At 45.1% G+C, this 14,346-nt stretch overlaps 1 protein-coding gene across 1 annotated transcript in view; it reads left to right on the forward strand.

Moving 5' to 3' along the window:
- SND1 (staphylococcal nuclease and tudor domain containing 1) overlaps positions 1-5,957 on the forward strand; it is a 701,900-nt gene extending 695,943 nt beyond the window's left edge. Inside the window, exon 24 of the mRNA XM_040343211.1 lies at positions 5,394-5,957. Within this exon, the coding sequence (XP_040199145.1) occupies positions 5,394-5,459 (66 nt within the window). The 3' untranslated portion in view covers positions 5,460-5,957. The remainder of the gene's footprint in view (positions 1-5,393) is intronic.
- The last annotated feature ends 8,389 nt before the right edge of the window (positions 5,958-14,346 follow it).

Genomic DNA, 14,346 nt, shown 5'->3' on the forward strand with positions numbered 1-14,346 from the left:
CTATAGTAAATATCCCCCAAATTTTTTTAAAACAATTTTTTCCTCAGAGGATAATGACATTCAGATAATCTACATGAACTAAATACTAGTCATTTACCCAGACGTTCTGACTCCGCGATAAGCTATTCTCACCTGATACACAAAACAAATTCCTTTGTAGACGTAATTGACATGCTAATCCACTACAGCTGAAAAGTCAGCCATCTGACCTTTCAGACTGCCAACCCCCAACACATCTATCATCAATAAACTTTCACACAATGAAATATCTTAGGAGCCAGACTCAATTAACACCTTAACAGTATGTGTCCCCACATGAATAGGTCACTCTCCTATTGACCTGTTGGGGTCAGAATTAACCACCTGTAATATTTCAAGATATCCTGCAATACACGAATTATCATTACTGTCCCATCTCATGTAATCCGAGATATCATTTCTCAGTCATCCTATGCCCCTATTGGACATAGGATGACCCAAGAGTCATTGGTGAAGCTAGCACAGGAGTACCCCGCATCCTTCAAAAGTCTCTGGGTTTCAGGGGCCATTCCGTTACATCTCTCCCCTTTCGGTAGGAGACTAACACAGGAGGCGACCCCAGATGGGTTGACTCCGATGTTAGTCCATAGTTCCATTCCTCCAATGCAGGTATCCATACAGTACCCCAAATAAATTGCTCCAAACAGAGCATTACTCACCCAGCCAACCTCTGCCTCTCTCAGAGAACATGCCTGCCGCTGGGGAGAGGCCTGGACTGGCCCTTCTCCCTGGAGTCCTTTCAGCCACTGGAGAGAAGACAGGGTGACTGGGCTCAGTTCATCATTTCTGGACGGCCAGAAACTCCAAATCTTTCTGTAACCAGTGCCCTTCCGAGACATTACATTTTTGCGCTCTGTGCTCCATTATTTCCTCCAAGCGCCACTCACGATCATCCCCAAAGTCAGGATCACTGGACATCCTCCAATACAACAATCCCAGGCCATCATAGTCAAAGCCTTCCATGGGGCTGTCATCCGCTGACCACGGGCACTCTTGAGCTACATACCACCGGAGGGCTCTGTAGCTCTTGTCCAACCGCATCTCTGCCTGGATCAGCCTCCTTAACTCGGCTGTCCACTCCTGCTTAGGTTGTTCCCCCAATAATGGCATTCGTACGTCATACTGCGGCCAGTACCTTACATGGATGGAGGGGATGACCTTTCCCTGGTGTTGCTGCTCAAGAGCTAGCGCTTCCTTCCAAATTTGGCAACGGATCAAATCCGACCATCCCAGCAGGGCCTCCATTGATACTGGTCCTCTGTGCTGTATCTGCATCTTTTGTAACCTCCTTCTGAATTCCTCTTCCATGGCGACTGGTATCTGTACCTCTCCTCTCTCTTCAGTTGGTGCTGCTGTGACTTCTGCTGCTGCAGCACCTCTTTGATGTAGCCATGTTGCATCCACAGCCGCTCTAACCAGGTCTATGATCTCCGGTGGAGGATTAGGACCATACTGCGCCAGTCCTCGTTTAACAGCCCGATCAAAACTTTCTTCCTCGGGTGTCCTGTCTGTTACGCTGGGCCTTTCAGCTCTATCCATTTCGACAAGTTCTGCGACAATTACCTTTTCTTACGCTTGCTGGCCGGTCTGCCCCGGCTCTCCAGTAAGTCCTTGAGGGAAGAGAGCTTCAGCCGTTCATACTGTGTCTCCATTGTCCTGTGTTGTTGTAGCTGTTCTTCTGGCGATGGAATCATCCCACTGCTAGCCAACAATGTAACGAGACCCTTGCTCGCTCGGTTCCACTCTCCCGGCACTCCTCTGCTGCTATTGAATCAGATTGCAGATCGCAACGTCTGATGGTTCGGTCATCCAAGGCTCCGGGATTCGAACTACAGCTATGTGCCGTTCGAAATCCATCAGAACAAACACCAGGCAGGCAGCTGTATGCAAGTTCAAACAGGAAAACTCTTTTATTGGATGCACACAACACACTTTTATAAAGCAGTTTGAACACCCCGCCCCCAACAACCGCTTTCCTATTGGTCAATTGTAAAGTACATTGTAGTTCTCAATTAGGTCCTCTTAGCCATGCAAATGAGGACTTGAAACAGGGTCAGCGGGGATTGGTCCGATAGCTTGAATAGGAGGACTGCTATGTGTAATGAGATAGAAGCCCCAGGGGGCAATCAAAGTACACAAACAGCCAAACACAGAACAATGTTTTTCCTCCAGACCATGGAGCCGTCTGGACAGGGGGGGGTTAGTCTTAAGACAGGGCAGAAGACCCCCCACTGTGTAACACAGGGCTCGACAAATCCTGGTCGCCATGGCGACTAAAAATAGCATCTTGGCGACTTGGCTTGGAAGGTGGGCAAAAAAAAAATATATATATTATTTTTTTGTTTTATTTTTTTGTGAAGTCCCCAGCTCTTCCTTGTGTGAGCTGGCGCCATCTGGTGGTGGCCGTTGGTATTACAAGTTGAGCATTACAAGTTAAACAGCAATTCTAATGTAATTTTTCACTGCCATCTTCTTCCCTCTAATTAGAACCCCCAAACATTATATATATTTTTTATCCTAGCACCCTAGAGAATAAAATGGCGATCGTTGCAATACTTTCTGTCACGCCGTATTTGCGCAGCGGTCTTACAAGCGCACTTTTTGGGGAAAAAATTACACTTTTTTAATTAAAAAATAAGACAACAGTAAAGTTATCCCCATTTTTTTTAATATCATGAAAGATAATGTTACGCTGAGTAAATTCATACCCAACATATCACGCTTCAAAATTGTGTCCGCTCGTGGAATGCCGACAAACTTTTACCCTTTAAAATCTTCATAGGCGACGTTTAAAAAAATCTACAGGTTGCATGTTTTGAGTTACAGAGGAGGTCTAGAGCTAGAATTATTGCTCTCGCTCTACCAATCGCGGCGATACCTCACATGTGTGGTTTGAACATCGTTTACATATGCGGGCGCTGCTCACGTATGTGTTAGCTTCTGCGCGCAAGCTCGTCGGGACGGGGTCCGTTTTCTGGCTCCTAACTTTTTTATCTGGCTCCTAGATTCCAAGCAAAATTGTCAAACCCTGGTGTAACAGATTCAAACACTTCAGCATTCCAAGGTCCACGACAATACTCCCCCCTGAGAAACCGCCCAACAACCACAGTGGGACCCCGAACGTGTCAACTCGAGGATGTTGGAAAAGTAGTCTTAAGGTTCCAGGTCTGTCTGCCGGGATAACCCATCCGCCTTCCTGTTTTGAGGCCCTGGCCCATAATCTGAAGGCTAGAGGCTCGCATTCAGTCCTCTCCAAAAGCCTCTGTCGCAGCTAGGTCTGTCACACATACATACTCACTTAGGTGTATGCAGCATTGGTCTGATGCTGCATCCTTGCATTTCAGCCTCTACAAAGACCACTGATCACTCAGTTCTCAGTTTTCTTTGAGCAAAGAGACAGTGACTGCTTGTTGGAGCGCAAGGCTATGGAGGATGTGGAAGCTGCTGGCTCAGTTTCCCAGCAGTGTGCACTTTAAAGGGGTTGTAAAGGTTTGTTTTTGATTTTCTAAATGGGTTCATTTAAGCTAGTGCATTGTTGGTTCACTTACCTGTTCCTTTGATTTCCCTTCTAAATGTTTTTTTTTTTCTTTGTCTGATTTTCTCACGTCCTGTTCCTCCTCAGTAAGCTTGCCCCCATCATCCGAGCCTTTCTGGCTGTGGGTTAGTCGGCATGCTCGCCCCCTCCCTTGGGACTACATCCCTGCGGGGAGACGCTGTGAACATAGTGTCTCCCCACAGGGATGTAATCCCAAGGGAGGGGGCGAGCATGCTGACAAACCCCCAGCCAGAATGGCTCGGATGATTTGGGCAAGCTTACTGAGGAGGAACAGGAAGTGAAAAATACAGACAAAGAAAAAAAACATTTAGAAGGGAAATCGAAGGAACAGGTAAGTAAACCAACAATGCACTAGTTTAAAGGAACCTATTTAGAAAATAAAAAACAAACCTTTACAACCCCTTTAACATTGGGATCCCTAGACCAACTGAGTGACGTTGGATGACAGCAGATGTTGGCCCGCTGTCGGCTGAAGCTGGGTCACAGGAGTGCAGAACTAATTGCACTCCTGTGAACCACAGGAAAAGTAGAGCCAAAAGAGCTTTGACCCTGATTCACCTTTTTATTACTGCTGTAGTAGGACCCTATGGATTCACCAGAAGAAGATACACGTTTGGAATGGCCCAGCCAGAGCCCAGACCTGAATTCAATAAAAAATTGCTGTTTAAAAATCAAAAGGTGCTTCAACAAAATATTTGTTTAAAGTAGTTGTAAAAGCTAGACATTTTTACGTTGGTGCATTCCTTACTCTAAGGTATAAAAAACAATGTTGCAGTACCAATTTCGCCCCCTCACCTCCTAAGTCCTCACTCAATCCAGTGCTGCGCCCCTTGTAGTGGCTTTCTCCTCTCTCCCTGCATTCACAGGACAGAGATCTCCTTTATCTTCCGCTGCTCTCAAATTCTGTGAGCAGGGGGTGGGGCTAAGCCGGGCTGTGTGTGTGTGTGTCAATAGATACACACAGCCCAGCTTGGGATCAAGCCCGCACATGTGCCCCCCTGGGAATCGGCTTCCTATTGTGGCACACGTAGAAGAGGAGCCAAGAGTGGTGGGGGGCTGCAGATGAGGAAGTTCAGGGCTGCTTTGTGCATCACCATTGCACAGAGCAGGCAAGTATACCATGTTTTTGTTAAAAATAAAATATTTAACCGTTTTTAAAGGTGTGATAATTTGCTATACGCAACCACATAATTGTATGATTTTTATTTTTTCCCTCCTTGAAGATTTCATTTTGTTTTTAATTGAATTGCACTTATTATAGGTCACATTTAGGCCCCTTTCACACAAATAGTCCGAACGTATTTGCCTTTCTGTTTTTCAGGTGGTTTTTCTATGGAGCAGCGGATGTAAACAGATTAGTGTCCATTTACACCCACCTAACTCCAATTGGATCCAGCAAAAACAAATAGAAGGGTATCAGTTCCCCTTCATCTGATCAGATCGAAGAGCAGTCAGGTGTAAACAGACAGCTGGTTCGTTTACATCCGACGTGGTGTGCTGTGTCTGTGTCCGCTCTGCATAAGGAAAGCAGGCATGGACTTGTCGTCTGCCCGCACCACTGAGCAGGGGATCAGTGGACAGGTCCCCTGCTGAGAAAAACAGATCCGACCCATGTAAAAAGGGCCTAAGGATGGAAAAATTGTAAAGTGATTTATCGTGGTCTGATTATTATTTATTTTTCATTTTTTCAAAAACCTGGCATTTTACAGGGGCGTGTAGACTTTTATATCCGCTGTGTGTGTGTATGTATATGTGTGTATATTTCATTTTCTTTTATTTTCATTTTTTTTCCTTTAAGCTGAACCTCTGGCGCTATGGTGATTTCCGAGCTGATGATGCAGATGAATTTGGATACAACCGCTAGAAAAATGCCATTCCATTCCAAAGATGACCGAAGCCCACCCTGTTCTCTGCTGCCATCCAGATTTCTGCTGCCTGCTTTCCATCTTGCACATCATCCCCATATCAAATCATGCCTATAATCTAAGAGGAGAATTTCCAGCCAACACCACCATATAAACTGGAGGGAGCTTACAGGGTTAAACCTGGACAAACATTTGTATCATGCAGAATTCCTGAAAAATCAGTTTATACATCAACTGCTAATTTTTACCTCCTTTTTTTTTTCTTTTAAAAAAAAAAAAAAAAAAAAGCAAAATACATATATACACGGGCTGATATTTAGTTTTCTACTTTCCAGTAATTCAGTCCTGAGTCCTGAAATCAGATCCGAACGGTTAATTGTCAAAGTTTTATCTGTCCTTTTCCAATAGTATTTTCCCCTCCTTTATCCAACGTCCAGGGTCATATGTTTTGTCTTGTGTATTTAATGGCTCAATAAAGTACATCGTATTAAATTCTTTATGTTGTAAATTGTGAATTATTGTGATGTAAGGACTTCAGTTAATGGAACCCCACCTAATTAAAGCATGTACAGATCATTCCGGCATCCAAATGGATAACAAAAAGATCGTAAGTACCTGTCAGGACACAAATTTGACTCCTTTACCTGGAGAACAAGTATATGTGTATGATTAGTCAGGACACTTGATTCTAGTGTCCCTAAATTACAAAAAATAATATATATAAATTCTAGTTATCTTTTTTTTGTTTTTTATTGTTTTTACATACGGTCACCAGTGCAGTAAAGCATCGTCATGACTGGCGTGGCGGCGATCAGGTATACTGACCCGTTTAAGGCCCCATGCACACGAGACGCAGATGCAAACTCATCTAAACACACAAACGCAAACACTCAAACGCAAAAAACGTTTGCGTTTGCTTTTATAAGCGTTTAGTTAAGAAACGTCATAAGACCCTCGCTAAGCTCAAAAAACAGTATTGTTTAACCATTTCAGCCATTTTGTGAGACCAGAGTGAGTAGCCGCTGAGAGAGCAGCAGTGTACTTGTATCTCTTGTCACTTGCCACATCACCTGCCACAAGCTGCGGATTGTCCACTTGCCACGTCACCTGCCACAAGTTGTGAATTGTCCACTTGCCATGTCACCTGGCCACGCCACCTGCCACAAGTTGTGGATTGTCCACTGGCCACGTCACCTGGCCATGTCACCTGGCCACGTCACCTGCCACAAGTTGTGGATTGTCCACTGGCCACGTCACCTGGCCATGTCACCTGGCCACAAGTTGCGGATTGTCCACTGGCCACGTCACCTGCCACAAGTTGTGGATTAAAGAAAAAGATAAAGTTGCGCTACTAATAGATATTCAGTGTAGCAGCCTGCACCAACAATACGACTATATTGTGTACTAGAATAAAAGAAAAAAAGTGTGGCGCTAGGTGAGATATAGTGTGAACTATAGTCAAAAGCAAATATGTAAGGACATAAAAATGCCCCATATAATGGTGAATGCCACCTAATATATATAGATTAACTAAATAGAGTAGTAACAACAATAATTGTGAAAACACAGCTGTTAGTAGGTGATTATGTACATATAGGTATATCACAATGGATTGAACAGGGGGGTACAAGTCCAAATTAACCACAGGTAAATGTGAAGTGATTCAACACAGTGGTGGGATGGCATCCTGTATAACCAATGAGCAAAAATAAGTCCCGTTGTGCGTTTATGCTGAAGCATATGAGGTGAGTCGCATCATTCCAGAAGTTTACAGGCTCATTAGGGGGTCCACCATAGAATCCAAAGATAACCAAGACATGTAAGAAATTGATACTCTTACCAGACGTGTTGGACACACTCGCCAGCGGCGGTGTGTCAGACAGGCATAAACGAAATCCTCAGGATGATGGCATCCACAGAGAGAGTGATGAAGCTTCAGGGATATCGCTGTAGTCCAACTTCTTTGGGTCTTGTATATTCAGGATAAGGTGGACAAAAATGGAAACTCCTCATAGAAGGTAGTAGGAGAGCAGCATATTCACATGGAGGAACATAAAAAAAAAATAGAGGCTCCACATAGTGTAGTTAATCCCAATGGGAGGTAAAAAAAAAAGCCTTTATTGGCATAGATAAAAAATAGGATAAGAACAATAAAAATACAAGCCTTGTGAAGAGGCAGGCACAAGTGATCACAAAAGAATGGCAGAGCCTGGTGAACAAGTAGCTGTAGCAGGCTATACCATTCTTTTGTGATCACTTGTCACCTGGCCATGTCACCTGCCACATCACCTGTTCACATCACCTGGCACAAGTTGTGGATTGTTCACTTGCAACATCACCTGGCCACATCACCTGCCATGTCACCTGGCCACGTCACATGCCACAAGTTGTGGATTGCCCGCTTGACACACCACCTGGCCACGTCACCTATGTCACGTGCCACAAGTTGTGGATTGTCCACTGGCCACGTCACCTGCCACAAGTTGCAGATTGTCCACTTACCATGTCACCTGTTCACATCACCTGGCCACAAGTTGTGGATTGTCCACTGGCCACGTCACCTGCCACAAGTTGTGGATTTCCACTTGCCACATCACCAGGCCACAAGTTGTGGATTGTCCACTTGCCACGTCACCTGGCCACAAGTTGTGGATTGTCCACTTGCCACGTCATCTGGCCACAAGTTGTGGATTGTCCACTGGCCACATCACCTGGCAATGTCATCTGGCCACGTCACCTGCCACAAGTTGTCGATTGTCCACTTGCCACGTCACCTGCCACAAGTTGCAGATTGTCCACTTGCCATGTCACCTGGCCATGTCACCTGTTCACATTACCTGGCACGTCACCTGGCCACAAGTTGTGGATTGTCCACTGGCCACATCACCTGCCACAAGTTGTGGATTTCCACTTGCCACATCACCAGGCCATGTCACCTGGCCACATCACCTGCCACAAGTTGTGGATTGTCCACTTGCAACATGACCTGGCCACGTCACCTGGCCATGTCACCTGCCACAAGTTGTGGATTGTCCACTGGCCACGGCACCTGCCACAATTTGCAGATTGCCCACTTGCCATGTCACGTCACCTGGCCACATCACCTGCCCCAAGTTGTGGATTGTCCACTTGCCACATGACCTGGCCACGTCACCTGGCCATGTCACCTGCCACAAGTTGTGGATTGTCCACTGGCCACGTCACCTGCCACATCACCTGGCCATGTCACCTAACACAAGTTGTGGATTGTCCACTTGCCACGTCACTTGGCCATGTCGCCTGCCACAAGTTGTGGATTGTCCACTGGCCACGTCACCTGCCAAAAGTTGTGGATTGTCCACAATGCAATGCAAGCAATTTCATTTTTTTTGTTTTTTAATGTCCACTGGCCACGTCACCTGCCACATCACCTGGCCATGTCACCTACCACAAGTTGTGTATTGTCCACTTGCCATGTCACTTGGCCACGTCACCTGGCCACAAGTTGTGGATTGTCCACTGGCCACAAGTTGTGGATTGTCCACCTGCCACGTCACCTGGCCACAAGTTGTGGATTGTCCACTGGCCACATCATCTGGTAATGTCATCTGGCCACGTCACCTGCCACAAGTTGCCACATGACCTGGCCACGTCACCTGCCATGTCACCTGCCACAAGTTGTGGATTGTCCACTGGCCACGGCACCTGCCACAATTTGCAGATTGCCCACTTGCCATGTCACGTCACCTGGCCACATCACCTGCCCCAAGTTGTGGATTGTCCACTTGCCACATGACCTGGCCACGTCACCTGGCCATGTCACCTGCCACAAGTTGTGGATTGTCCACTGGCCATGTCACCTGCCACATCACCTGGCCATGTCACCTAACACAAGTTGTGGATTGTCCACTTGCCACGTCACTTGGCCATGTCGCCTGCCACAAGTTGTGGATTGTCCACTGGCCACAAGTTGTGGATTGTCCACCTGCCACGTCACCTGGCCACAAGTTGTGGATTGTCCACTGGCCACATCATCTGGTAATGTCATCTGGCCACGTCACCTGCCACAAGTTGTCGATTGTCCACTTGCCATGTCACCTGGCCATGTCACCTGTTCACATTACCTGGCACGTCACCTGGCCACAAGTTGTGGATTGTCCACTTGCCACGTCACCTGGCCACAAGTTGTGGATTGTCCACTGGCCACATCACCTGGTAATGTCATCTGGCCACGTCACCTGCAACAAGTTGTGGATTGTCCACTTGCCACATGACCTGGCCATGTCACCTGCCACAAGTTGTGGATTGTCCACTGGCCACGTCACCTGCCACATCACCTGGCCATGTCACCTGCCACAAGTTGTGGATTGTCCACTGGCCACGTCACCTGCCACGTCACTTGGCCATGTCGCCTGCCACAAGTTGTGGATTGTCCACTGGCCACATCACCTGCCAAAAGTTGTGGATTGTCCACAATGCAATGCAAGCAATTTTCATTTTTTTTATGTTTTTTTAATGTTTTTTCATCATTTGCCATCATTTTTGAGATTTCTAATGTAAAAAAATAGGTTACCTTTAAAAACGCCTATAAACGAAATCTGCGTTTTGCCGCGTTTAGCGGCGTTTTGCATCTGAAATTTTTTTGCTTCTGAAAAAACGAGCATAAACGCAACTGCCGAAAAACGCAGAAACACGTGACTGTGTGCATAGACACATAGGATAACATTGAATGTCTCGTGTGCATGGGGCCTAACACTGACTGCCAAAATGTGTATTACAGGTCACGACAGTCCCTCTGCTAGACAGCCAGTGATGCATAGTACATGTCATGGCAGTCGAAGGGTTACAAAAAAAAAAAAAAGTTGAAATGTGCTTATTTGGCTCTGTTTGTAGGAAAGAGCAAGGCAGCTGTTCAAACACAATGTGAATGAGGCAGGTTTTACACCTTTGTATTGTGCTAACATGCTTTACCACTGTATGCACACGTCGGTATGTTGGGATGTTATTCAAAATGAGTGGCACTGCAATGAACAAAAGCAATGGACCTATGTTGCAGCGCAACACGTTTAATCCACTGCTAGTGTGTTGATATGCTGTGCCAGGAAAAGAAAGTCGGCATGCACACCTTATTGCGTTGCAGTGACACTCAATTGGATTAACACCCCAACACACTGACAATGGGCCTTTGTTGCAGTGCAGCACAAGTTTATTGCACTTCTAGTGTGTTGTGATGTGCCTAGTTAGGGGGAAAAAAGCCATGTACAGTTATTTGTGTGGTGGGGTGCATTGACAGCCCAGTTATGAATTGGCTGCCTTTTAAGTGGATTTTATTTATTTCAGGTACTTGTATAGCGCCGTCAATTTACAAAACGCTTTATACACACACACTACATTCACATCAGTCCCAGCCCTTTAAGGAGCTTACAATCCTGGGTCCTTAACTCACATTTATATATACACATACTGGGGCAATTTAGACAGGAGACCATTTAAGCTACCAGCATGTCTTTGGAGTGTGGGAAGAAACCGGAATACCCAGGGGAAACCCACGCAGGCACGGGGAGAACATGCAGACTACAGACAGGTAGTGGATTTATTTATTTATTTGTATGCACCACATATTGGATAATGGCAGGCAGACTTGCAGTGCCTTGCAGAGGTATTCACCCCTTTGGCATTTTTTGTGTTTTGTTGCCTTACAACCTGGAACTAACTTGCATCATTTAATTTACAGAACATGCCTACAACTTTGAAGATTTTTTTTTTTATTGTGAAGCGAATAACAAAATAACAGAAGTCAATGTGCATAACTATTTACCCGCCTAAAGTGAAAACTTTGTAGAGCCACCTTTTGCAGCTATCACAGCTCCAAGTTGCTTTGGATAAGTCTCTATGAGCTTGCCACATCTTACCACTGTGATTTTTGCCCATTCCTCCTTTGCGCTTGTGAACAGCAATCTTTAAGTCTGACCACGGATTTTCTATTGGCTTGGGGTCTGGGCTTTGACTAGGCCATTCCTACACATTTACATGTTTCCCCTTAGGCCGGGTTCACACCTAGGCGAATTGAATGCACGTTTCCCCGCATTCAATTCGCATAGCAGGAGAATGTGACTGTCTTTTATGTAGTCGGTTCACATATCTCCGCAGCGAGTCCAGTGCTGTGTGACGGAAGAACGTGTGCCTTTTTTGGTTTGTTTTAGGTTCTATTTCAGCCAAAAATTTGGGCTGAAATCCGACCTGAACCGGTGAACCAGCATGCACGGGACCCCTGCTGTGAGCCGCATGTGAGGATGGTGTGAACCCGGCCTTAAACCACTCAAGTGTTGCTTTAGCAGTGTGTTTTGGATCATTGTCCTGCTGAAGGGTGAACCTCCATCCTAGCCTCAAATCACACAGAGTGGTACAGGTTTTGCTCAAGATTATCTCTGTATTTAGCACCATCCATCTTTCCCTCAACTTTGACCAGTTTCCCAATCCCGGCTGCTGAAAAACATCCCCACAGTATAATGCTGCCACCACCATGTTTCACTGTGGGATGGATGGTGTTCTTTGGGTAATGTGATGTGTTGGATTTGCGCCAGACATGGGAGTCTCCCACATGCCTCTTCACAACGTGCCATTTTGTCTTTTGCTGAAAGTAATGGCTTTCTTCTGGCCTCTCTGCCATAAAGTCCAACTCTATGAAGCGTCCCATGTACAGATACTCAAGTCTCTGCTGTGGAACTCTGCAGCTTCTCCAGGGTTACCTTGGGTCTCTGTGCTGCCTCTCTGATTAATGCCCTCCTTGCCCAGTCCATAATTTTTGGTGTGCGCCTGTCTCTTGGCAGGTTTTCTGTTGTGCCATGTTCTTTCCATTTGGTTATGATAGATTTGATGGTGCTCCTAGGGATCATGATTTTGATGTTTTTTTATAACCTAACACTGATTTGTACTTCTCAACAACATCCCTTACTTGTTTGGAGAGCTCCTTGGTCTTCATGGCAGTGTTTGGTTAGTGGTGCCTCTTGCTTAGGTGTTGCAGCCTCTGGAGCCTTTCAAAAAGGTGTGAATATGTAATGACAGATCATGTGACACGTAAGCCGCATACACACGACCATTTTTAATGTCCTAGAAAAACTTTTTTTTCAATGTGATTCTTGCATACACACGATCGTGCAAAAATGCTTGAGCAAAGCGCGCTGACATACAACACGTACGACAGCACTATAAAGGGGAAGTTCCATTCAGATGGCGCAAACCCTTTGGGCTGCTTTTGCTGATTTTGTGTTAGTAAAAGTCTGGTGAGGGTCGATTCACGCTTTTCAGTTACAACGTGATGAATGTGCCATCTTTATTACAAATGCTAGTTTTACCAGAACGAGTGCTCCCGTCTCATAACTTGCTTCTGAGCATGCGCCTTTTTTTCACGTAGTTAAAGCCTACACACGACTGTTTTTCACAACGTGAAAAACTATGGAAAAATTTAGAGCATGTTCTAAATTTTTAATGCCCATTTTTCACGTCGAAAAATGCTCTGGAGTCTACACACGATCGTTATTAATGACCATTTTAAAAAATTGCATTTTTCACGTTATGAAAAACTGTTGTGTGTACGCGGCATTAGATTGCACACAGGTGGACATCATTTCACTAATGATGTGACTTCTGAAGGTAATTGGTTGCACCAGAGCTTTGTATGGGCTTCATAACAAAGGGGGTGAATACATACGCACGTGCCAACTATCCGTTTTTTTTATTTCTGAAAAAAAAAATGTATGTATATAATTTTACTTCACCTACTTGGACTATTGTGTTCTGATCCATCACACATAATTCAGATAAAAAAACAAAAACATTGAACTAAAATAAAGGCTGTAATGTAACACAATAGGTAAAAACCCAAGGGGGGGGGGGGGGGGTCGAATGCTTTTGCAAGGCGCTGTTGCACTGTCATTGCTTTTTGCTGTCACAGGTGCTTCCATGGTTTCCTGCTAGGCCATGACATCACTCCTGCGCTTCCAGCTTCCCTCCTCTACTCTCCCACCGGCTCTCCCACCAGAGATTTTAGAATGAGTGGGGGAAGGGGATGGTAAATATGTCATTTACTGGCCCCTTCTGAATGAAGATTGTGAGTGATTGGTAGCGTGTGTTTGAGCTTTGGGGTGCACACCCTAATGCGATAGGCTGCGCACACCTATGCATATTATATGTGTTTATGTGCATGCAGTAACACACCGAAGCCCCAGAAGGGGCCCTTCTAAATAATTTTAGGTTTAGTGTTGAGCAAAATAATGACCCTAACAGGTTAAAACTGTTTTTAGTGTAAGCTACCCATTTACAATTTTGTGTACCAAAAAAAACATTGAATTGATACATACAAGTTATAGATTACCTCTGTGCAGTTTTATCTTATATGTTCAGTAGATGTTTTGTGAATGTACACAAATAATGATTTGTGTGTGTGTATATAGGTATATATATAATTTTATCCAAAAAAATTGCTTTGATAAACAATTTTACAAATATGGTAGGACATTAGGAATGAACTGAACAATGTTTAAATTGTAAAGGTCCTGCACTTTTAGAAAATATGATTGGGGATGACCTTTCAAAGCATTTTGCTCTAATTCAACGCTGTAGTGTGAATGTTAGAAAATAAATAAAAAAGGGGGGGGCAGTGCCCAGCAGCACTGAGTGTTAAAGGAATGTTTTATAGGGAATCTATTCCGATAGAAACCTAGAAAGTATTTTCACTGACCTCCTGTTTTATGTAAATGCTGATCATACACCCAGGGGCGTCATTAGGGGTGGGCTGGGGAGGCTGGAGCCCCGAATGGGTTGCTGAAAAGCCCCGAGTCTCGGCCACAAAGTATTTAATGACTAGCCCCGAGTGCTGCCGAGCAGGGACAATTTTTTTTGCTGTGC

The sequence above is a fragment of the Rana temporaria genome, chromosome 3 (genome assembly GCF_905171775.1).
Source record: "Rana temporaria chromosome 3, aRanTem1.1, whole genome shotgun sequence".
NCBI lineage: Eukaryota > Metazoa > Chordata > Amphibia > Anura > Ranidae > Rana > Rana temporaria.